This window comes from Eublepharis macularius, chromosome 15, assembly GCF_028583425.1.
Source record: "Eublepharis macularius isolate TG4126 chromosome 15, MPM_Emac_v1.0, whole genome shotgun sequence".
In the NCBI taxonomy this organism is placed as follows: domain Eukaryota; kingdom Metazoa; phylum Chordata; class Lepidosauria; order Squamata; family Eublepharidae; genus Eublepharis; species Eublepharis macularius.
Genome location: NC_072804.1, coordinates 13,373,585 through 13,397,134, shown reverse-complemented (window position 1 = coordinate 13,397,134; position 23,550 = coordinate 13,373,585). Strand labels below are relative to the sequence as shown.

Sequence of the window (23,550 nt, the reverse complement as noted above, 5' to 3'; positions counted from 1 at the left end):
GACCAACAAAATTGTGGTAGGGTGTGAGCTTTCGTGAGCCACAGCTCTCTTCTTCAGATACTGAAGGGGCTTTGGCCAGAACTGCCACTGCTTCCTCAAGCCTTACCCTGAACCCACATCAGTAACTTTAGACTGTCCAATCATTTGTTTACCAGAGCTCAGCCATGTCAACTGTATTACAGAATCTGAGTAGGCATGTTATTTATTTATTTATTTGATTTATACCCCACCCTCCCCATGAATGGGTTCAGGGCAGCTCACAGCATCCATAAAATACAATAAATTAATCATCAACTATAAAATCAATAGCAATCTTAAAACAGTCATTAAAATAGTCCACATGCCTTATACATAGGCTACTTTAGATCAATAATCAGAAACCTGCATATAGGCCATGGCGTATGGGCAGAACTCATGGCCGAGGGCAGTCACAGAAGAGACGGTGGTCTTAGATGGAATGAGGGGGGACACCCGCTGGTACTCAGCTGAAGACCTGGCGGAACATCTCTGTTTTACAGGCCCTGCGGAAGTGTAGGAGGTCCCACAGGGCCCGAATCTCCAGCGGGAGAGCGTTCCGCCAGGCCAGGGCCAGGGCTGAGGTTGGTATTTGATAGCGCTGGCTGAGCATCCAGCTGTCTCAAGAACAGAGTTGGCAATCTCTGGTCTATGACAGTTACAAACAGAGGTCAAAATTCAAAGCAAAGTGAGGCACATTTACGGCTACTGAAATTAATGGGCTCAAGTGCACCTCACTCCATTGAATTATGAAGCACAAAACCAACAAACCAAGCAAAGATACGGATTCTCAACCAATAATTACATTGGGACAAGAGGAAAGACTGTGCTCAACAATGTTCTTTCCCACTGAAAGGAACACTGTCAGAGGAAAGCTTACAAATATTTTTAAGGAAAATACCATTTCATCTGATAAAAACCTGAAACATAAAAAAGGTATTTTCTAAGGTTGTCACAAATCTTGTTGAAAAAGATAAATGTGTGACCTTCCAAGGCTGACAGAAGACTTTTTAATAAAAGGGCCTTTCAAATACCATTGAATATTTTAAATTCATAGTCTTGGGGATAAGATAGGCCACATCAATATACTGGAGGGAAGAGAGAAAGTGGCAAAGGACTGAAAGGCAAACGGCTATAATCTGAGATGAGGTAATTTTTATTTTCAAAGATGTGATCCACATTAGTAAATCTTCCAACCCAGTTTTGGCATAAAGACCGACTTATAAATCCCACTTTATACTTTCTTATCACATATTAAAACAAATTTATATCAAATCAATTAATTCACATTACAGTTCAAATTCAATTTAGACTAATCAAAACCAACTTATAGTTTAAAAAGTTCAAAAGTTCAAATTTGTGACAATATTTCTAAACACAAATACTTCAAGAGGAACACTGCAAGTCACTAGCAGCACTACGACCTGAGACAGAACCAGGCAGAGAAGCCACAAGCCATGAAGTAAGTAATCCCATTCATTGCCAATGGGCGTGAAGGTGGTGGTGAAGGAAGCAACGAGGGGCTCGGCCATGATGGACCTATTAACCAATGAGAAAGAGTTGGCTGACGGGGTAAATGTGGTGGGAACCTTCAGGAGAAGTGATCACACCCTCCTAGAATTCCTTTTGCTGTGAGTACCAAGGAGTTTGTAGCCAAATGCGCAAATTAGATTGTAGCAGGGCAAACTTTAAGAAGCTTAGAGATATGAGAGTTAGTCCATGGACAAGAATGCTGGAACAGAAAGCAGAGAGTGAAGGCAGGGCTCTCCTAAAAGAAGAGCTCTTACAGGCTTAAGCTATCATCATTCCAGCAAGACAGAAATGTGGTAGAGGATCTAAGAAGCCAATGTGGATGAACAGAGGGCTCTGTGATGAGCTAAGGAGGAAAAGAGATGTTTGAAAAAATGAAGGGAAGGAAATGCATCCAAAGAGGAGTAGCTAGGGGTAGCTAGGCACTGTCGGGCAGCCATCAGAGGCCAAAGCTCAGAATGAGATGGGACTGGTTGGGTGTGTGTGTGTGTGTGCTCATTGTAACAAAAAGATATTTTTCAGATATATGAGGAGCAAATGGAAGGTAAAGGGGGCGATACCCACATTGTTGGGTGAAAGTGGAGAAACTCTGACAAAGGACAGAGAAAGCAGAAAGGCTCAATGCCTACTTAGCCTCAGTTTTCTTCCTGAAGGAGAGAACAGGCCCACCAAGAGAAGGTAGCAGGCAAAACATGGCTTCGGGGCTGCTGGTTGACATGGGCAGAGAAGTTGTGGAGAAGCACCTGGTTGCACTGGATGTGGACAAATCTCCTGGGCCAGGTGGGGTGTACCTGAGAGTGCTTAAGAGAACTTTTGAAAGAGCTTGCAGACCTTTTGTTGATCATCTTCCAGGCCTCTTGGAGGACAGGTGATATGCCGGAAGACCACAAGAGGGCCAATGTCATCCCAGTTCTTCAAGAAAAGGAGAAAAGACAATCCTACTGGCCAATCTTGAAAATTACAGGCCGGAGGGTAGATACTGGAACAGATATTAAAGGCATCAATCTGCAAGCATCTGATGGACAACATGGTGATACAGGGAAGTCAGCACAGATTTGTCCCCAACAGCTCCTGCCAAACCAACCTCATCTCCTTCTATGACCAAGTGACGAGCTTACTAGATCTCGGGAATGCTATCGATGTAGTTTATCTAGATTTCAATAAAGATTTTGACAAGGTTCCTCATGATGTTCTGATGGGTAAACTGGTGAACTGTGGACTGACTCTAGGATGGTTAGGTGGACAGGGAACTTGCTGGATAACCGCACCCAAAGAGTGATTGTCAATGGCATCATGTCTGATTGGAGGGAGGTGTCCAGTGGAGTGCCACGGGGCTTGGTTCTGTGCTTTTCAATCTTTTTATAAATGATCTGGGCAAGGGTGTGAAAAGATTACTGTTAAATCTGTAGATGATATCAAACTGGGAGGAGTAGCAAACACTCTTGAAGAAAGTGATAGAATTCAATGAGATCTGAATACACTGGAAAAGTGGACAGATTTGAATAAGATGCGATTTAACATGTGTAAGTGCCATGTTCTCCCCCTGGGTAATGAAAATGCAAAGCAGGCATACTGGATGAGGGATGCACTTCTGGGTTGCAGTGCGTGTGAACATGATGATCTTGCGATACGGATGGATGGGAAGCTAAATAGGAGCAGTCAGTGTGATGCAGCAGCAAGAAAATGTGAACACAATCTTGGGGTGTATCAACAAAGGCATAACATCCAACTCACAGGGTGTCACTGTCCCACTATATACTGCCTTGGTCAGGCCCCACCTGGAGTATTGTGAGTAGTTCTGGAGGCCTCACTTCAAAAAGGATGTGGACAAACTGGAACGGGTGCAGGGGAGAGCAACCAGGATGATCAGGGGCCTGGAAACCAAGCTCCAAACATAGTGTTTGAAGAAGAGGAGGTTGAGGGGAGACATGATTGCTCTTTTTAAGTATTTAAAAGGCTGTCACTTAGGGCAGTGAAGGGAGCTGCTCTGGTTAGCAACAGAGGACAGGACTCGAAACAACGGGTTTAAACTACAGGAGGGAAGGTACCAACTGGGCATTAGGAAAAACTTCTTCATGTTAAGAGTAATTCAGCAGCGGAATTGGCTGCCTAGGGTGGTGGTGGGTTCCCCCTCACAGGCAGTCTTCAAGAAGCGGCTGGACGAATACTTGTCAGGAATGTTTTAGGCTGTTCCTGCATGGGCATGCAGTTGGACTAGATGGTCTATAAGGCCTCTTCCAACTCTTTGATTCTATGATGTAATCATGGCCACAAGCTTAGATGGCTTTAAAAGGCAGATAGATGGAGGGAAGGTTCATCAATGGCTTCTGATCATGGTGATTAAAGGGAACCATCACATCCACCTATACATTTCTGAATTCTAGAGCTAAGAGGCAACATCAGATGAAAGACTTCTATGCCATTTGTTGGCTTACTAGGACAACTGTTTGAAACAGGATGCTGAACTAGTCGGGACTAGTCTGCTGAACTAGTCTGATCCAGCAAGGCTCTTTTTGTGTGCTTATGGTTCTGTCTTACTTTGCAAGATTTTCAACATTGCTATGCAAATTCTGAGAGAGATTATTGCAGATCTGGAGTGAAAAGTTCAAGAGTGCTGACCTAGGATCTGGGACACCCAGGTTCAAATCCGCACTGTGTCATGGAAGGTGACCTTGGGCCAGTCACACACTCTCAGCTTAACCTACCACATAGTGTTGTTGTGAGGCTAAGATGAATGACATAAGCTGTTTTAGACTCCACAAAATGCCTTAGGCGCATCAGATTGTTAGAATAGGGTATTAACAGAGAAACAGCAAAAACAACATACGTCAAGATGCTTATTAGCATATACCTATTACACGTTTATTGAAATGTCTTTGATATTGACTGTACTGACTCGCACTGTGCAATCTGCCTCAAGTCTCAGGGAGAAAGGCAGACTACAAGGAAAATAAACAGCTGAAGACCATCCTGATCACGGGCCCACACAAAAAAGCAATGTGCAGATGTCACCATTTTAACCATAGCGATGGTAGGATCATTAATCTAATCTTCCTCCTCTATCATTCTTCCTACAAAATCCTCCTAGACAGAGAAACTCTTATCGTTGGGTTCCTTGAATTCCTGGGTAGACTAGCTAGCATGCAACCTGGGTTCCTAAGAGCCAACCTCCACTTTCATGTCAAGCAGCCCTGGGTAGACTGTATCGTATCAGACAGGAGATTTAAAGTCAGGCTATTAAATGAATATGTACATATAAACACAGTGTGCCAGTGAAAAAAAAATCTAGGCTGGAACCCTTCTCTCTAAAACACTGGTTTCCCATGTGAGTTTGCTTTTAAATATGGGAGAGCATTCACACATGCAATCCCCTACTCACAATCTGAAATAACTATAAAACCTGTCCTGTACGACTGTACTGTTTCTGTAGCTCAGCTGTAACCATGTCAAGAATACAGTCAGTTCCGAACGCTGACCAAAACGTGTGTGTTTATAACTTGATTACGCTCTGGACTAAAGGTCACCCAGTCTTCTCTCTCGGCTAAAACTTCTTCTGCAGGCCTTCTCGATGCATCTCCATTGACAACGTTCCTCCTCAGGACCCTCTCCCATCTGTTGCTCTGCTATGATTTTCCTCCTCACTCTTATCACCATAAGATTTTCTGCCTGTCTTGATTCTATGATCTGAGCAGCTCAGCCAATAGCAACCAGAGACCCTCTTGCCTCCCCCACATCTTCTGTGACATCAGAAAAGCTCAGCCAATCATGGCTAGAAGCTTCACCAACTCTTAATATAGATTACAGCTACTGAATATTTACATGTGGATTTATTTACCTGTCAGGCACTCTTGGAGCAAAACATGATGTGGTGGAATGAACACAGAGAATATTATCAGCCCCAAGATCCTGGATTTGAGTTTCCACTGCCTTGAGATCTGTACGCAGCTCATCACCTTCTAATGTATTTTCTATCACCACTGGCTCAAAACCTAGTCCAGCCAACAAAAACAGTGTATGAGTGGGCATCAAGGAACTTCTAGAATTCAACCTTCAGACTGCATACCAGTTTCTCTCCTGAATCAGAATTTATCCCTCTTGTTCAATGCCATTCATAACAAAAACAATAAAACCACCACCAATTACTATCCAAGTTAATACTGATTACCATGAACATTAGTAAACAAGTGTTTTTTTAATCACATTATCATGCTAGTAAATTGCTGCTCTGGCAAATTTCATGCATAATATTTGGGGCAGAACAACCCTCATAGAATTAAAGGAAAGCAAGCAAGAGATTTAAAGGGTTTCATGGCGTAGCCAATGAACCCCTTAACTACAGATTTCTTTTTAGTCCTACTGTGATGGACTTTGATCTCAAAGAGAAAAAACACACACTTTCACCAAGAGCTAGTTCAAGAGTGTTATGGACATTTCTGGGGGAAACACTTATTTTGCATTCCAGATCGTAAGGAAGGGGCTCTAGTGAGGAGGTGACTCCTTTCTAAAAAGGGAACAGATGCAGGACAGTATAGGAGAATGGAAAGCTCTGGTACATGCCGGCGCCCAGGTCTTCCCCACTGGCCACAAACCAGCACATGGCTACACCTGCTCAACTTTTAACGGGAATTAAGCATATGTAGCACGGCACTGGATTTGGCAATGGGTGCACAGATAATGGGGAAAGTGCAAATTTCCTTTTTTAAAAGTCCAAATCTCTCTAAACTTTCCACTCAATCAGAAACGAATGCACTTCAGGCCCAAAATAGTGCCAGGAGCTTCCTCTGAGATGCACTACAAGGTAACGGGAAGCAACTGCCACAGTGGAGACTTGCGTGCTGGCAGCCTTGTGTGGGGGTGCTGGGAACCCTGAGAAGGACCTTCCCTCCCTCTTGTGGCCATGCAGGCTCACCACAGGGTCTGTAGGCACCAAAAGAAACGGGAACTACACACACACCCCCGCCACGGTTCCCATCATCACTGCACACAGCTCCGCATACTGTACAGTGACACCCAAGGGCCCTGGAGCCTCGACCTTGCTGGAAGTCCTCCTTCTTAGTAAGAGAAAGGGGGTACTCGTAGGGAACTCTGCCGGGGAAGGCACACTCTTGCCATGGCCAGAAGAGGGCACCAGAGGCTGCCCCACTTTGGACTCCAAACCAAGCACACATCCTCCAAGTTACCCAATGAAAGAGACCCATTCCAAAGGAGAGGAGGGGTTTGGGTCCAAGACCCCCTCCCCTTGCTGGACTGAGGCACAAATCATTTTTTTGTAAGAACCCCCACTCCCACACACACACCACCGTCTTTTGCTCACTTCTCCTTCAGCAGACTGATGCCCCTGTCTGGTTTTGGCTTGTGGTGAATTCCTTTCGCTGTCAACAAACCTAAGTGGCATCTATTCATGTGTCAGGAGGGAGTGGGGGGGACACGGAAGCCTGTGCAGTTTTCTCATAGAATGTCTCATGCTCCCATCCTGGGTTCTTGACTTAAAAGTAAATGCAGTGATAGGTCAAGGAAAGCCGCCCCCCCCCCCCAAGTCTGTTGAGGGCCGTTATCAGCGGGAGCAGACCACACAGGGCAAGCCAAGCCCAGGGTTTGTCTCAGTATAAGGCGCCTCCTTACATCTTACGCAAAGCAGCTCAATGAAGATCATCTGCTTTTGTGCGTAGCAGCCGGCTCCAGGGCGGTGTCAGGCTTGCTCTTTTATACACTACATTTTTGTGTTTTGCCTGAGCTTAAGTTCCCCCACCCATATAACCCAAAGTAAAATTTAAAGCATGGAGAAGCAGCTTGTCTTTCAATTCTGGAATCAACGGGCATTTCAACATTGACATTAGAGTTGGGATTTCACCCTAAGCAAGCCCTGTCAGCATAACTCAACTGCATTATACTTAAAACGCAGAAGGCTTATTCATATCTGACGATTTGAAACACACCACAGCAATCAATCTTCGGCAGTCAGTGCTGAAAACAATGCTGATCAAGACTGTCTCACAGAAACTGTATACATATATACACACACACACACATGTTGAATTTTCAGGCTTCCTCTGTGAGGGATAAAAGGCAGCCTGAATGAAGCAAAGAAATGGATACTAATAGAGCGGAGGAACTGGAAAGCTAGGAGGAGATTAAAATGCAGAAGGAACAGATGGAAAGGGATGGATGAGGAAAAACACACACACCTAGAATAACCTGCAGAAGGTATACTGGAGGAATGGTGAAGGATGAAGGAGTCAGAGAATGGAAAGGAGGGAGAGTCAGAGAAAATGGTTTGAGGAAGAGGATGGAGGGGGGGGAGTGAGATTGCAAAGAATACAAGCTAAAAGAAAGCACATGGCTAGGGACTGGAGCACAAGAGGGGGGTGGAGCAGTCTGAACATCCATTCTCCGCTCTGAAAACAGATGCACCAGAATGCTTCACTTGAGCATAAATACTGATTAATCAGAATGTGTGTAATCAGGTAGCCTTTGAAGAGCCCACACTGGCCTTCTACTTCTCTCAGCAATGATCACATACACTGACTCTTGCTGCTGCTGCTGCTGCCCTGCAAGCTCCCTGCCATCATACGACGAGCTGCTCAGATACCACAGAAGGTTCACAACAAGCATTTTAACCTCTGAAGTGGACAGATCGCCCATCTCAAACATCAGCAATGACTGCTGTAGGGGAAATACAGTGTCTACGAGGCTTCAGAATGATCCTCACATAGTTTATTTTATTTATTTCAAATTTCTATTCTGCCCTCCCCGCAAGCGGCCTCAGAGCGGATAACAACGTATTAAAATACAACAAAAACAACATTAAAATCCATACACATTTAAAACAGGATGGTGGGCAGCCTTCACAGGGAGGGTTAAGATTTTATACACCCCTTTTTTCCAGGCTGGCAGAGGCCCAGCCTCAGCCATATGCCTGGCGGAACAACTCTGTCTTGCAGTCCTGGCGGAAGGATAGTAGTTCCAAGATACAAGAGCAGTGGGTGCTGCAGAAGGGGCTGGGAAGCTACACGACAGTCCGTGCCTGTCCGGGGTCTGAGGCACAGCCCCCAGCCTCGCTGGGAGGAAACAGTGAGAGACAGCCGAGAGGCAGCGGCCCTGCTGCCCCAGCCAGCCATCAGAGCCAGAACCTGCCTATGCCAGGAAAAAGGGGCAAGGGTCCAAGGCCCCAGGGAGCTGAAAGGGGCAGGGCAAGGCCAGCTAGCCCTACCATCCAGGGAGAAGGCAGGGGGCTGGGCAAAGTAGAAGGAGAAGGCAAGGGCAGGGGAAATAGTGACCCAGCAGCTGCCCAAGCAGAGCCCTTACCTAATGAGGAGAAGCAGTCCCAACAGCCCAGAACCACGCCCCAGCCTATACACCAGCTAGAAGGCAGTAGCCAGGCCCAGGGAGTGCCAGAAGCCAAGCAACCTCAGGTGGAGCTGCCACAGGCATTCTGGGGGAGGAGCTGGGCAGGCAGCCAAGGGGCCACAGCTGGACCTGCCTTCAGCAATCAGCAGAGTCAGGGAGGCTTGGCAATCAGGCAACACGACACAGCTGGTGCCAGTCAGTGGAGCCAGATCAGCTACCCCAGCTGCAACTACTTGGGGCAGCCCAGATCCAGGCTGGAAGAAGGGCGGGGCGGGGAAAGGAAACCCTATAAAAGATGGCTGGGAAGAGCTCTGCGGTGGTGGGTTTGAGTAGGAGTGATGGAGCGGAGCGAGAGCAAAGGCAAGAAGGAGAGTGGATGAAGGAGGAGGAGATGGCAGAAACCAAGTGGAGTGAGTGGAGTGAGAGGGAGTCTGGGTGATGTATACCGCCCCTCCATCCACAGAGCAGGGTCCCGCAGAATCCCTAGCCCCCCTTTGATGTCAGGAGCAGACCGCCCAGTGCCCCACCCAGCGGTGGCTGCGGCGGCTGCGGCAAGCCCTGACAGTGCCATCTTTTGGAGAGTTACTCCAGCTTACATCCATTGACAGAGGTCTGCGCTGCATGAGCTAAGGACAGTGGGGTCATGGCTTCACAGCAGGGTGCCTGTTTCACATACCGAAGGTCCCATGTTCAATCCCAGGCACCTCCAGTTAAAAGCCTCAGGTGCTGTGTGATGGGAAAGACCCGAGAGAGCTGCTGCCAGTCAAAGTAAGCAGTACTGACACTGACAGACCAATGACCAGACTCATGTTCACATGACAGAAGACAGAAGGCTGCATTCTGCCCATTGTTTGGCTATAGCAAATCACAAGGATTTGGTGTCAGGCATCAAGTAAGCTATAACAATACACAGCCGTTATAAACAAGCCACCCAGCCATCTGCCACACCTCCTGACACCTGCCTGGCCCCTCTAGGCTCCCTCTGTCCTTGTGGGCCCAGAAGGTTCTGAGAAAGGGGCCGCATGCATTGGATTTGGACCACAAATTCTGCAAGACTGATTTCTTGCTTATTATTATTAATAATAATAATATTAACAACAACTGTGTTTATATACCACTCTTCTAGATTAGTGCCCCATTCAGAGTAGTCAACAAAGTCAGTGTTATTATTATCCCCACAATCCAGCTGGGGAACTGGCTGAGAGGAGTGGCTTACCCAAGGCCACCTACTGAGCTCATGGCAGGAGTGGGATTCGAACCAGTGGAGTGCTGATTCACCGCCTGACCATTTAAGTGCTATGCCACAGCACCTGCTAGAGTATATGATAAAACTGCCACCTGCTTCTACAGGATTTCAGTTACAAAATGCTTCATTTCAGAACAAGGAACACACTTTCTTTACCTGCAGTAATCATGGACTTGAAGCAGGACTTCTGGTCTATACGCGGCCAAAGAATGTATTTTGCCTGTGGTCTCTTGTGCCGCAGAGTTAAGAAACATAACGTCAGACTCATGCCGGTTGCCATGGGGACCACAAAGCAGCTACTCGCTGTCCTGACGCCTGCAAGGAAAAGGCAAGGCAGAGGGGAATCACTAGGGCACTGCTACATTATCTGCAGCATCTGTAAACAAACACACACTCCATTCCCCACTTACCAGCAAGTCTTATAATATCTAAGACAAGTGAGTTTGTAAGTTTGTTCAAGAGGCTGGAGCCTGCAGCTTTTGGTTGGACAGCAGAAATATCACCTGACCTCCCAATCCCATGGATCAACCTGAAAACCAAGAAAAAAAGTTTTAAAAAATTAATATACAGAATCTTAAGAATCCATTTTGCGAGCAACGAGAGCCTCTGCCAGTGGACTACCCGTCTCCTACCAGCAGAGGGCTCCACCGCTAGCCAGACGGGACGTGGGATCCAATCCTATATAGAAGACGGTTGTGGTAAATATTTGGATGGATCCTAAATTCTGCGCCACACCTTAGCGGATGAAACCTGAATGCATGAATGATGTTAATGTTTAACTAACATGAAATTGGCAACTGTATGCATTATAGTGAACATCTCCACAACTGGTTATAAGTGATCTATGGTGGCCTAGCCAAAGCTTAGCAAACTTCCTTTTTTTTTCTGGATGTGTGGAGCTGGAAAAGAAAGAAAAAAAAAGATGAGAGAAAGACGAGTTCCTGGGAAGGCCACAATACATAGCTGGTGTGTCGCATTCAGCTTAGGGGCCTGCAAGATGCAGCAGATCACGGAGCCAGATCCCGTGCTTTGCTGCGCATGGGATTGCACCCATGGGTCTGAGAGCCACTCGAAAGAGATCTCACCCTCCTCTTGCTCCAATGCAGCTCTCTCTCTGCACCGAGTGCCTCCATGTAGGGATGTGGCCTGGCTTTATCTAAGGCAGCTGTGCACAAAGAAGCAAGTCTTCCTTTTGCCACCTTCCAGCAGTAGGAGTTTTATAACCAGCCTGGCTCAAGGAACGATCTGGCCAATGACTGAGAAAAGCAGCAACCAATGAGAAACTGAAGGAGCTCCCAGCACAAGAGTCTGGAAGAGCTACTGACTCACTGAACAGGGCAAAAATTAAAGATAACCTTATTAGGGGGATAATTGGCACACAAGAAGTCATGTTGGTGTCACACACTCAGCAACATAATCTAAACACTATAACGCTCACCTTAAGATTAAATATTTCAAGCACATACGTATATGCTTGCACAAGCGCGCACGCGCACACACACGGAGCACAGTATGTATTGCTTAGCTTGGTCCCAGGCAAAAACTCCAAACCTTTAAAAAGTCTGTTCAGCCAGCAATCCAAAAGAATAAAACCAAAGCCAGGGCCAAGATCCATAAGATGGCATAGATACAACTTTATACTGGAAGAACTTCCTCCATCCTCCATCTTAAGTGGCATTTCCATTGGGGGAAGCCTCCTTAGGCTGGAGGAGAACTTCAAACTTTGCTCAGTGGAGTGAAAGGATAGTGGTAGGATCCACATATCCCTCTACTGGTTCTCAGGGCTCAAAGGAAAGAAAAATCATGCCTCTTGGTCATACAATGCAAAGTGCAAACTCGTGCAACCTCAGTTTGCTTTGGGACTGTGGAGGGATGGTAGGAAGGACAACCCTTCAACCTCCATTCCATTTCCCTTTTAGAAAATGGGTCTTCCACTCTGCTATTAGCATTTTGAAACAAGTGACCTGTCCTTCTTTAAAAATACATCTTCTTCTTTGAAACGCTAATGAAATAAACAATCTGGTTTCTAACAGCAAAGCCAAGAGAAGTTTGAAAGGTTGTAAGCCCCACCCCACCCCCCTCCCTGCACAGCCCTAAAGAAAACTGAGGCTGCTCGACTCTGTAACCTGCATTTTATGGGCAGGAGGCGCTCGAGTGTCTCTGTACTGTAGGCCTCTTGAGCATCTTTGTATTGCAGGTGGCCCAAAACTCACTTTCTGGGTCTCAAGTGACTGCCGGAAAAGAGTCTCCCTCTGCACAAAGGTTAAAGGGGAGGCAGGGGGGCCAAGAGAACAGAGGCTGAGGGCGGATTTGCACGGCTGCCTGGGAGGCAGAGGAGGGGCCCCCTATGCACAGCAGTGGCACTTGCCCTGCTCTCAGTGGATTTCTGAGGACAGGGAAAGGGTGCGAAACAGGCTCTCTGGCCAGTGTCTTAACTAAGTTTCCACTACCTCAAATGAAAGATTTATCTTCTCTCTTGGATAGTGTTCAGCAATTAGTTCAAGACTTGTCAAGCAAAATTTTTCTTTGAACTGTTTGCTTATCAGTACATTTATTTATTATTTATTTATTTAGTTCTTTATTGCTTTGCCGCTTCTAATCAAAGTACTCAGACACCTGTTAGAGTTTATTTCTTTTATTGAAAATACACTCTATTTTTTAATGAAGCAAGTAGTTAAAAATATAAGATTATTAATATAAGTCCTACAAAAATAGAACACAGAAAGGCAATCAGAATTAAATTTGCTAACATTTCCTAACTAACTCATCTATTGTATAACCTTCTAATTAGCCAAAAAATGACGTTATATCTAACTAGCAAAACAAAGCCATAAATCTGTGAGAAATGACAGGAGGAGCTAAGATGCTTGATCACTGCTGGTCCAGTCTCTGATAAAGAAACGTTAATCTAGATGGAGTCCACTATTTTTAATTAGCTGTCAAAATATTAAAGCGCACCTGTTTTAGTTACCTCACACTCTAAAAAAATGCATAGACAGTTCATGAAAAGTTTAAAAGTTCACCCAGAACACAAGCCATTACTACGTATTAGCTTAGTATTGATTAGTATAATGTGCTTTAATCTCTATTACTGCAACAGATGGAGGGGACTGCAGGGTGGGATCCTGAGCTCTTAGCACTGCCTCAGCCTCACAAATGCTGCAATCTGTACCAAGCCGCCCTCCCCTTGGTTTTAGCAGCCAGCAGGGCAGGGCAATTGAACTCTTCTTGCCTCTTACAGTACGTGCTGGCAACGCCACAACACAGACTCCATGACAGGACCTGGGGGAGAGCAGGAGGCAGGATGGGAGAAGCTTCTTGATCAGTGGATGATCAAGAAAAAAATACATTCCTGGAAAAGTTCCAAGACATGTCCCATCTTAATATATTGGGACATAGAAGTTAAACCATCTTAAAGAAAATGTAATTATGTTCAACTTCACTAACAAGGGTAGATGTTCCCTGACTGGTTTTACCAAGGAAGAAGCCTGCCATGAATTATCGTAGCTTGGAAGCCTTGCGAGAAGCCCAAACAATGGACATCCACCTAGGTTGGCAGCCCACAGTTAACACTGTCCAGCTTCCAACCTTCAGGCAGGTGGAATAATTGAAAATCCAGAAGGTGACCCCTATTGCTAAAAGAGACATGATTTGTCAATTGAGAGGGTTGGCAGTTCTAAAAACCAGGGAAGCCAACCAAGAATTTGGAGGCCAACCAAAAATTTCTGCTCCCAAATTCCAAATTCTTTCATGAGACCAAAGAAAATACAAATAAAATTCCTAGGGCCAGGACTTTTGATTCCAAATCTTTTGGCTCAGCTGCTTTGAGTGAACATCTAACATGGGAAGCTCGGGCTGATCTGCAATCTGTCCAAATACTTTGGAGGTCCAGGGATCGTTCCAACTGTTCCATCTGCCGGTAGCCGAGCTAGCAACTGGCTAAGCCAGCTTTAAAAGAGGATTAGACAAATTCACAGAAGACGGGTCTATTAACAGCCAAAGGATGTGTCACTAAATGGAACTTCCATGCTCACAGGCAGCAGTTGCCTTCTAAATGGGAGGACGACGGCAAGGGAAGATTTCTATCCTGCTTATAGGCCTTCAGTAAGAGTATTTGGCAGGCCACAGCATGGAACAGGATGCAGGACTAAATGGACCACTGGCTGATCTAGCATGGCTGTTCTTACATAACGAGTACATGTAGAATTCATTGCCAGAGGATATAGTGATGGCCACAGGTACGGACAGCTTTAAAAGGGGCTTAGACAGATGCATGAAGGGCAGATCTATCAGCGAACAATAGCCACAGTGGCTAAAGGAAACGTCCACATTCAGAGGCAGTAAATCTCTGAATGCCAGTTCTAGGAGGCAACAGTTTAGGAAGGCCTCCGCTTCTGTGCCCTGTTGTTTGCCCTCCATAGTTGGCCAGTTGACCACTGTGTGAGACAGGATGCCGGACTGGATGGACCTTTGGTCTGATCCAGCAGGGCTGTTTTTATGTTCAATCCATACTTTCGAGTTTTGTTTTGTTGGCTCACTTGACCCAGACAGACTAGCAGAATAGTCCGGAGGGCAGCCTAGTACAGCGAAGATGTCCCACACGTGACACCACCATGGCCCGAGACAACAATTTGAACAGACTCACATGCTCTGACCTTGTTCACGAGGCTCACCAGCCAAGCATCGTTTGTGGTCCTGGCCAATCCCACTCTTCTGCTTTACAAGATGTAAGCAAACTCCTTATAAGGAAGGAGAGAAGCCACCGCTCTGTTCCTCCTCCAAGTTCTCCTTGGAGGGTGAAGAGGGGTGGGTTCGTTTCCTAGCTCTTGCAGTAATAGGAAGCCCCAGCAGGCCATTGCTGCTACCATCTTCTCCTAAAGACCAATGAAATGGAAGAGAAGCTTTCTGTCCAAGGGAAATTTGGGAAAGAAAGTGAGGGGTGGGTTCTAAGCAACTATGGAGCAAAGCAAGGGCTGTTTCTCCTGCTCAAGCAGGACTTCTCTGGAAAGGACAAGAACACCTGCCAGGGAAGAGAGGGACTTTAATTCCAATCAGATGCCATCTCCCCCACGCCAAAAAGACTAACCGTCATACTGATTCAAATCTGCCACTGAAAGGAAATAGGATTATTGACGAAGTAGAGTGCTGATTTAGAACGGCTGCCTTGACAAAGTCCTAGAAAAAGGCAGGAGCTCCTTTCACTCATTTGACTACTCTGGTCCCTTCCTCACGGCCGGCTGGTCCAAGGGGCCAAATAAGCCTGTGTCCTCTTGACGTCTGGCAGAACAAGGCAGGGCGACCAAGTCTCCTGCCAAGGTTCACCTGTTGACTTTGTGAGGCTCATCTGAACTTTGGCTTGCCTGCATCTGGCCAACCAACCGGGCTTAACAAGGGCAAGGCTGGCTCAAGAAGAACAGCAGGGCTGGTTGTATTCTCTTTTTTATTATTAAGATTTTAATTCAAATTTTCAGCTGTTTTGTATTCTCTCCCACCTATTTCTCTTTTCTCTAGTAGCTACAGGAGAATCACAGATGATCCAAGTGGCTGGAAAAAAAAAGTACTGGGAGCCAAACTCTCAGAAACCCTGGTGCTAACAGTTGCAAGGCTGGGTGTTCGAAACTTTCAAGAAGTCTAAACTGACTTGAATCATGTGCTGAAACAGAGTTCCCAAGGCTACCAATGGCAACTGGCCCTCCTGTGAACTGCACAGAAATCAGGGGAGTGCGTCTCTTCATGCTGGCAGAAGAATCCCACGTTGTTCCTGTAAGGGCCCTCTCTGCATAGTCAAACGAGACCAGTCCCTGGGACACAGAGAGAAGACTCAGGGGATGGCCTTGCTTCACTTCACGTAGTGGTCTGGAGAAGGCAAGAAGGAATTCTTCATGTCACTCCCCCCCTTCCCCAATAGCTGTACTGCCGGGGAAGGGAAAGAAACTACATGAGGGACTGAAAATGCTCCTTGCCTTCTCCATGGCTTTGTTTCATGACAAACCCTGCCTGTCCTGCAAGTCTTGTATGTGCCAGAGGGCCTGGAATCTTGTTTCATTTCTCATCGGGCTCCTGCGGAAGCCACGAGTCTCTTGCACCAATCCTGCTTCCTGCAAGGCCTCTACAAGATTAGAGGGACCATCCCGCCCTCCAGTGCACACAGAGATGAGACTATGAATAACAGCTTGCTGATAAGCAAAGGCAAAAATCCATTGCATAAAACTGTGCCAACATCTTAAGAACTGGAATTCCAGTAATTACTTGCTTTGCAGACATAAAAGCTAGAATGACAACTAATCAAGTCCATTCAGTCTGGAGCAGTCACATAAGTCTCTGTCATCTCTAAAATATCAAATAGCCTAATCAGCTGCCACCTGACCTAGGACTTTGCGCTATTAGCAGATCGTCTTGCCATAAGCTCTGCATCTTTCAAATAAAATCAATTTTAACAGGGTTGTTTTCTCATGTTACCAGCAATTAATCTGTCACAAAGAATCATTTAAAAATGCAACTGCCCTAATTCAACATCTGCATATAAATGACATTTACCATGCTTTTGTCTTTAATGTATGGAGGGAGAATTCTGGACTATTGTGCGAGCGGAAGCCACAACCTCTACTGTAGAAGGAAAAAAGGGCAATTGGTGCAATTACCCTTTTTTTCTTGGGTTTAGCCTTGGTGCCCCCCCCCCTTCATTGACTATGGTAAAACTTGTTGGCAGAGCAACAAATAAAGTAGCAGTAGTTATGTAGTACTGATTAAAGGTGTAAAGGAGTTTATTTAGGAACTACCAGGGCTTTTTTTCCAGCTGGAACGTGGTGGAACGGAGTTCCGGAACCTCTTGGAAATGGTCACATGGCTGGTGGCCCCGCCCCCTAAGATCAGCCATGTGACCATTTTCGCCAAGAGTGATTTAAACTTTTAAAAACTCCCCCCTTGTTCCAGCTGACCAAAGTGATGTCATTGGCCTTGGTACCAGGGGCACCACCTCCCGCCAAGAGTCGCCCCCTGTGCTGGCAACCCGCTGAGTTCCACCACCTCTTTTCCCAGAAAAAAAGCCCTGGGAACTACATATCAGATAGTAAAGAGGAGAGATAGAGATAGATGCTGTCTAACTACATCTTAGAGAGAGTGTGAGCTCAGAGGAGAGAGAAGGAGGATATCGCCCTGTTTAGCCCAATAGGAGACAAGACAAGGAAATGACCTTTAGCAAAGAAGAGAAGTGCTGCCCTCACATTCCTATCTAACTGATCCTTGCCGCCCCCTGTATAGAAGGGTCTTTTTCTCTTCTTCCTTTTTCCTTTTCATACACCAGACATTGCTATTCCCATCACCCCTTCTCAATGTCTAGTGTACAAAGTCCACAAGATTCATCTTCTCACGTAGACTTTGAAATTTCTCTTTGGCAAGCAGCTTGGTGAGAACATCTGCAATCATTTCTTCTGCAGGACAATACTGTAACTCAACAAGCCCTTCTTCTTGCGTATTTCTTACTATGTCACTCTTTATGTCAATGTGCTTAGTTCTTAGTTCGATTCTTTCCGTCTTTGCAAGCTTTATGCACCCTTGATTATCTTCAAAGAGATGTATGGGTTTAGGTTCATCTATCCCAAAATCTTCCATTAATTGCAGGATCCACTTAAGTTCTTGGCATGCTTCCACTGCTGATTTGTATTCAGCTTCAGTAATTGATGCTGCTACAAGTTCTTGTTTTCTGCTTGTCCAACTGATTGCTCCTCTGCTGTGGAAGAACACATGTCCACTGGTGGACTTTCTGTCTGTAGTGTCTTCTGCCCAATCAGCATCCATGTATCCCACTAGTCCGGGATTGTTGCTTGCTAGTAACTTGTACTTCAGTTGTGCGGTGCCTCTCAGGTATCTTGCCAGGCTTTTGACTGCGTTCCAGTCATTCACACTTGGTGATGCACTTTTCCTGCACAGTATGCCCACTGGTGCTGCTATGTCAAGTCTTGTCACTGTACTTATGTATAGCAGTTTTCCAATTGCTTCTCTGTACATATGATGTTTCTTAGAGGTTCACTGTTTCCATCTTGTTTCAGGAAATCTGTTTCCATAGAAGTACATGTTGGTCTGCCTTCCTTCATATTCATGTAGTCCAGGGAAGCCCGTAATCTTCTGTTTTCGACTGAGAAGAGAGCTTCCTCTTGTTCTATTTGTATGCCAAGGTAAAAACTGGTATTTACAAGATGTTTTCTCTCTACTTCTTGATTCAGGTGATGAATTATTTCATCGCAGTCTTGTTGATCTTCATAGCAAAGTATCAGGTCATCAATGTAAACCAGGATAAAAGTCCATTTGTTGTCTCTCTTTCTTGAGTATAGGCAGTGGTCTGCCCCGCCTTGTTTGAATCCTTCCTTGATGAGCATTTGGTTTAGTTTCTGGTTCCAGGCCCTTGCAGCCTGTTTCAGCCCATAGATACTCGTCTGCAGTTTGCATACAAGTCATCTGTATTCGAACTGTTCAAATCCGGGAGGCTGGTCCATATACACATCTTCTTTCAGCTCTCCGTGTAGAAAGGCAGTCTTCACACCCGGATGCTCCACATGCATCTTTCTTACGGCTGCTACACTCAGTAGCGTTCTTACTGAAGTGTGTTTCACTACTGGAGCAAAGGTCTCACTTGGTCTTCTCCATATTTTTGAGAGTATCCTTTTGCAACCAGTCTGGTTGTGTTCTTTTGTATTTCTCCATCTGCATCGTGCTTGGGCTTTAAGATCCATTTGCATCTTACCGTCCTCTTTCCAGGTGGTAGTTCTGTAAGAGTCCATGTCTTGTTCTGGATCATGGATTCAGTTTCTTCTTTTATGACTTTTCTCCATGTCTCTGCTTCTCTTCCTGGCACTCCTTCTATGTCTTCTCAGCTAGAAGGTTCTGATACAGCTTCTGTTCTTGCCAGGTAGGAAAACTTCCTCGGCGGTATTCCTTTGTTTGGCCTGGCTGAAGGTCTGACACTTTGTTCTGCATCCCCTTCTCTTTCTGTAGGCTTTGAAGGCGTCTCTTGTGTGTCAGTCATCTCACACAGTTGCATCATTTCTGGTTGCTCTGCTTCATCCATTTCTCTTGGTGCAGATTCTTTGATGTATACTTCCTCTTTTTTGTCTGGTTTCTCCCTTTCATTAATGTAGACCACACTGAAGATCTTCACCATCTCTGTTTCTGGGCTGAGGATTCAGTATCCTTTACATCCCTGTACATATCCAACAAATACGCCTTGTTCTGTTCTGAGATCCATCTTAGACTTTTTCTCCTTTGGAATTTAAGTGTAGGCTTTTGATCCAAACACTCTCAGATGACGTACGTTGGGTTTGCGATCGTACCACAATTCACATGGTGTGCTACTTGCACCTTTCATAGGCAGTATGTTTTGCAGGTAAGTAACAGTGTTGATGGCTTCTCCCCAGTATTTCTCAGGGAGCTCTGCTTTATAGAGCATACTTCTGCACATTTCTGTGACAGCGCGATTCTTCCTTTCTGCTACTCCATTATTCTCTGGTGTGTATGAGACTGTGAGATGATGCTCTATTCCTTCCGCTGCTAGGAAGCTTGTCATCTCCTTTCCCTCGTATTTATCTCCATTATCTGTCCAGATAGCCAGTGGTTTTCTCTGGAATCTGTTCTTCACCACTGCTAGGTACAGTTTAAGTTTCTCCAGCAGTTGACTTTTCTCTCTGATCAGATAAATCACAGTAAATCTTGAAAAATCATCAGTAAAAGTCAGTACATACTTGTTTCCACTGGGTGTCGCTGTTCCCATCGGCCCATAGAAATCACTGTGAATCAGTTCCAGTGGTCTCTTGGTTTGTTTCTCACTTTGCCTGTTGAAACTTGGTCTAGTTCCTTTAGCTTCAACACAGTAAGTACATCTTTCTGCATCAGGACATTTTCTCATTTGAATATCATTAGTTAGGATATCCCTTTCAAGTTTGCACGTTTATGCAAACCCTTTATGATTGCATGTCTCAGCCAAATTCACCTTTCCTTTAAAGCAATCAAGTTTATTTAAGTCTTCACTTAAGGTAGCTTGAGAAATCAAATCAGTTTCATCTCTGATAAAACATTTCTCTCCTTTAAACACAGTTTCTGGTCCTTTCTTTCCCATGGCTGGTACAGACAATAGGTTAGATTTCAGTCGAGGCATATACAAGCAATTAGTCAATTCCATTTCTCAGGCTTCACCACCAGGCAGCGCGCAATACAATGTCCCATTTCCAATACCTTCAGCAATAATCAACTGCCCATTGGCGATCCACAAACTCTCTTTGTGTTCATTCAGCACGTCAAAGAAATCTTTGTCTCCTGCCAGGTGGGAACTTGCACCTGAGTCAATTAACCATTCTAATTGGTTTCCATTTCTCGAAGCAACAGTTAGGCTCTCCTTGCCTGATTTGCAATTGCTTGATCAGTCATTAGTGGGGTATTAGTGTTAAATTGTCATTCTGGTCCCAAGCAGCTTGTTCCTCAGCTCTATCAAGTGGCCTGCCGGTTTGCGTGACACCCCACAGATCTTTTTTTATCAAGCGGTCTTTCATCCTTTCAGACCATATCTAGTAGTTTTCATCTCCGAGCCTGTCTATCCAGAGGCCCTGCTGTGCACCCCAGGGGGCTGCCATCTTTTTCCCTTTGTTCTCCGCCATGCTTCTAAGCGTTGCAAACAAGAAAGTGTCAGGCGGCTTTTATGCCTTTAAATCAGTATGTGCACTCTGGAGCCCATTAACCCTGTTGGCAGAGCAGCAAATAAAGCAGCAGTAGTTATGCAGTACTGATTAAAGGTGTAAAAGTTTATTTAGGAACTATCAGACAGTAAAGAGGAGAGGATAGTTGCTGTCTAACTACATCTTACAGAGAGTGTCTACTCAGAGGAGAGAGGAGGAGGAGGAGATTGCCCTCCAATAGGAGACAAGGAAATGACCTTTAGCAGAGACGTGCTGCCCTCACATTCCTATCTAACTGATCCTTGCTGCCCCCGGGTTCTTCTTCTCTTCTTCCTTCTTGCACACTAGACGTTGCTATTTCCAACAAAACTAACACTTCAGTGTTATTTGCCTGCCACACCAGCAGGATGCCACGGTTTGGTCGCAGCCTAATGGTGAAAAGATGGGCACTCCCACACCCCAAGAATGCAGTTTCCCATTTCAGCAAATTAGGATTGTGAGATAAACTGAATTAAAGCGACAGCCCTTGACTTAACCACGGTAAACTACAGGCATTTTAAAAAGTTAGATTCCCATATAAAATGACATAAACACAGCCAGTAAACACCACATTTACCTGTAATGCCGGCGGGCTACTAGCTGTGACGCCACTCTTCCTTCCCTCTCACCCACACCACAGTTGCCTAGAAAGTTGTTGCTATCCATAATTGCAAGCTCATGAAGAAGGAGTTCAATGGTACTTTCATCCCATCCTTCTTCAGGACATTTGCCCTTCAGGTAACAGAACAATTAAATACAGTTAATATATATCATATTTTTCTTTATCAAAATAAGCAAGGCTAGAATAAGGAAAACAGTAAGTTATTCTAAAATAATTTGGTTTGCAAATGAAAAGAAGTCTAAAATTGAAAAACTATACAATGACTCTCAAATACTAAAGCATCTATATGGTAATTCTTTTACATCAACAAACCTACAATAAAATATTTCTACCATAGTTAGATTGATGAAAGTTTTGCCAATATTGCTAGTCTGATAAAACTAAATTTAGCTCCACAGTTGTATGGGAGTCTTTGAGTCTGTGATGCTACAGATACACTACCTGAAAATGGAGAAAGCCTCCCCATTAGGAAGTAAAGCAGGGTACATATGAAATTTAAAAAACAAAAAGCTTTAGAGCAAGACTCCCACTCAAGGAACTGTGAACACAGCCAGATGCTGTACTCTGCTGGGTTTGCAGAGACCGCCCTGTCCCCCTACCATCCGAACTGTGATGGGTGGCAGAACCAGTCCAGTATCTGTTCTCCTTCCCTTCCACCAATAAGCACGGTATATGCTATTACAAAAAAAGGACAGTAAATTCTTAAGAAATGCTACCCATGTATCGCTAGACAGCTACAGAAACATATGTAACCACTTCACAGAAAATAAAATACCAACTAGGAACTATTGGTTACATTTCTAAACAACTCCATTTTAAAGATGATTTTTTTCCTTTTACAGACATGGGTAGACTGTAGGTGCTAAGGGGCAGAGGCCAGATTCTCCTGCAGAGGCCCGAGGCCAGCCGTAGCACATTCAAGGAATAAGAGAGTCCCAGATCTGCATTAAGATTCCATAATTAGGTCAATGAGTATACTCATGTTAATAGTAGTTGCCCAAGAAAGGCTCATGTATAACATTTATTATTGCTTCTATACACCCTGCCTTGCATAGCCCAGGTGAACCTGATCACGTCAGATCTCAGAAGCTAAGCAGTGTCGACCTTGTTAGTAATTGGATAGGAAACCTCTGATGAAGACCAGGGTTGCAGAGGCAGGCAATGGCAAACCACCACATCTGTTAGTCTCGTGCCACGAAAACCCCAGCGGGGTCGCCATTAGTCAGCTAAGACAGGAGGGCAGGATTTCATTTTCATTGATTATTTCTTCCCTTCATTTATTCCCCGCCATTCTCTCCAATGGGGACCCAAGGGGGCTCAGGCCTTTCTCCGCTCCTCCCTTTCCCCCCTCACAAGAGCCATGGCGAGGTAGGACTGGCCCAAGGCCGCCCAGCCAGGTCCCATGCCAGGCGGGGAGCTCTAACCACTGCGCAACACCACCAAGACCGGAAGGCGCCCCTTGGACAGAGGCGGCGCTGCTTGTCACGTGGGGCGCCCAAGCGCCGCCTCCGCCCCTTCCCGGGAGGGGGGAAGGGGGCGCGGCCTGCACCTCCCCTGTGGGCGGGGCTTCGCCGCCCCCGCCCCGCGCCGCCCCCGCCGCCGGCCCCACCTGTTCCAGCAGCGTCCTCAGGCGGAGCTCGTGGGCGCGGCGGCCTTGCCAGCCCTGCCGCACGTAAGCCGCGTCCACCAGCCGCTCGCTGGCCGCCACGTTCTCCGCGTTCATGGCTGAGGCAGCGGCCGCGACGCCCGCCCAACAGCCCCTCCGCCCGCGCTTGCGCGGTCCGGACCCCTCCCAGGGAGCCACGCCCCCTTTCGCCGGCGAGACGCGGCCGCCGCGGAGGGGCGCCAGGGAGCGGACAGCGCCCTCTGCCGGAGAGGAGGAGGAAGGGACGGCGGTGCGGCCTCCCCCCCCCCTCCGGCGCCGCTCTTGCGCCTCCCGAGTCCTCGCGAGCGGCGCCCGGGCGCGGCTTCTCCCGCGTGGCTGCGGGGCCCGGGTGGAGCCGGCGGGTGCAGAGGCGAGTGCTGGATTGTGTCGGGTTTCCACGAAGCCTTCCCGGGGCCAACCCCTTGGGAGTCCACAGCAAGAGAAG

General features: G+C 46.2%; 1 protein-coding gene across 2 annotated transcripts in view; it reads right to left on the bottom strand.

Moving 5' to 3' along the window:
* Positions 1-23,206, bottom strand: part of SEPSECS (Sep (O-phosphoserine) tRNA:Sec (selenocysteine) tRNA synthase) — a 38,423-nt gene extending 15,217 nt beyond the window's left edge. Inside the window, exons 1-5 of one of the 2 annotated variants that reach the window (XM_054999345.1) lie at positions 23,070-23,206; positions 21,416-21,570; positions 10,549-10,667; positions 10,295-10,453; positions 5,381-5,534 (exon numbers count right to left, since the gene is read on the bottom strand). In XM_054999345.1, the coding sequence (XP_054855320.1) occupies positions 5,381-5,534; positions 10,295-10,453; positions 10,549-10,667; positions 21,416-21,570; positions 23,070-23,183 (701 nt within the window). In that variant the 5' untranslated portion in view covers positions 23,184-23,206. Of the gene's footprint in view, positions 1-5,380; positions 5,535-10,294; positions 10,454-10,548; positions 10,668-21,415; positions 21,571-22,564; positions 22,659-23,069 lie in introns of those variants that run through there. The other variant, XM_054999346.1, reaches the window with a different exon arrangement.
* Positions 23,207-23,550: the final 344 nt, after the last annotated feature.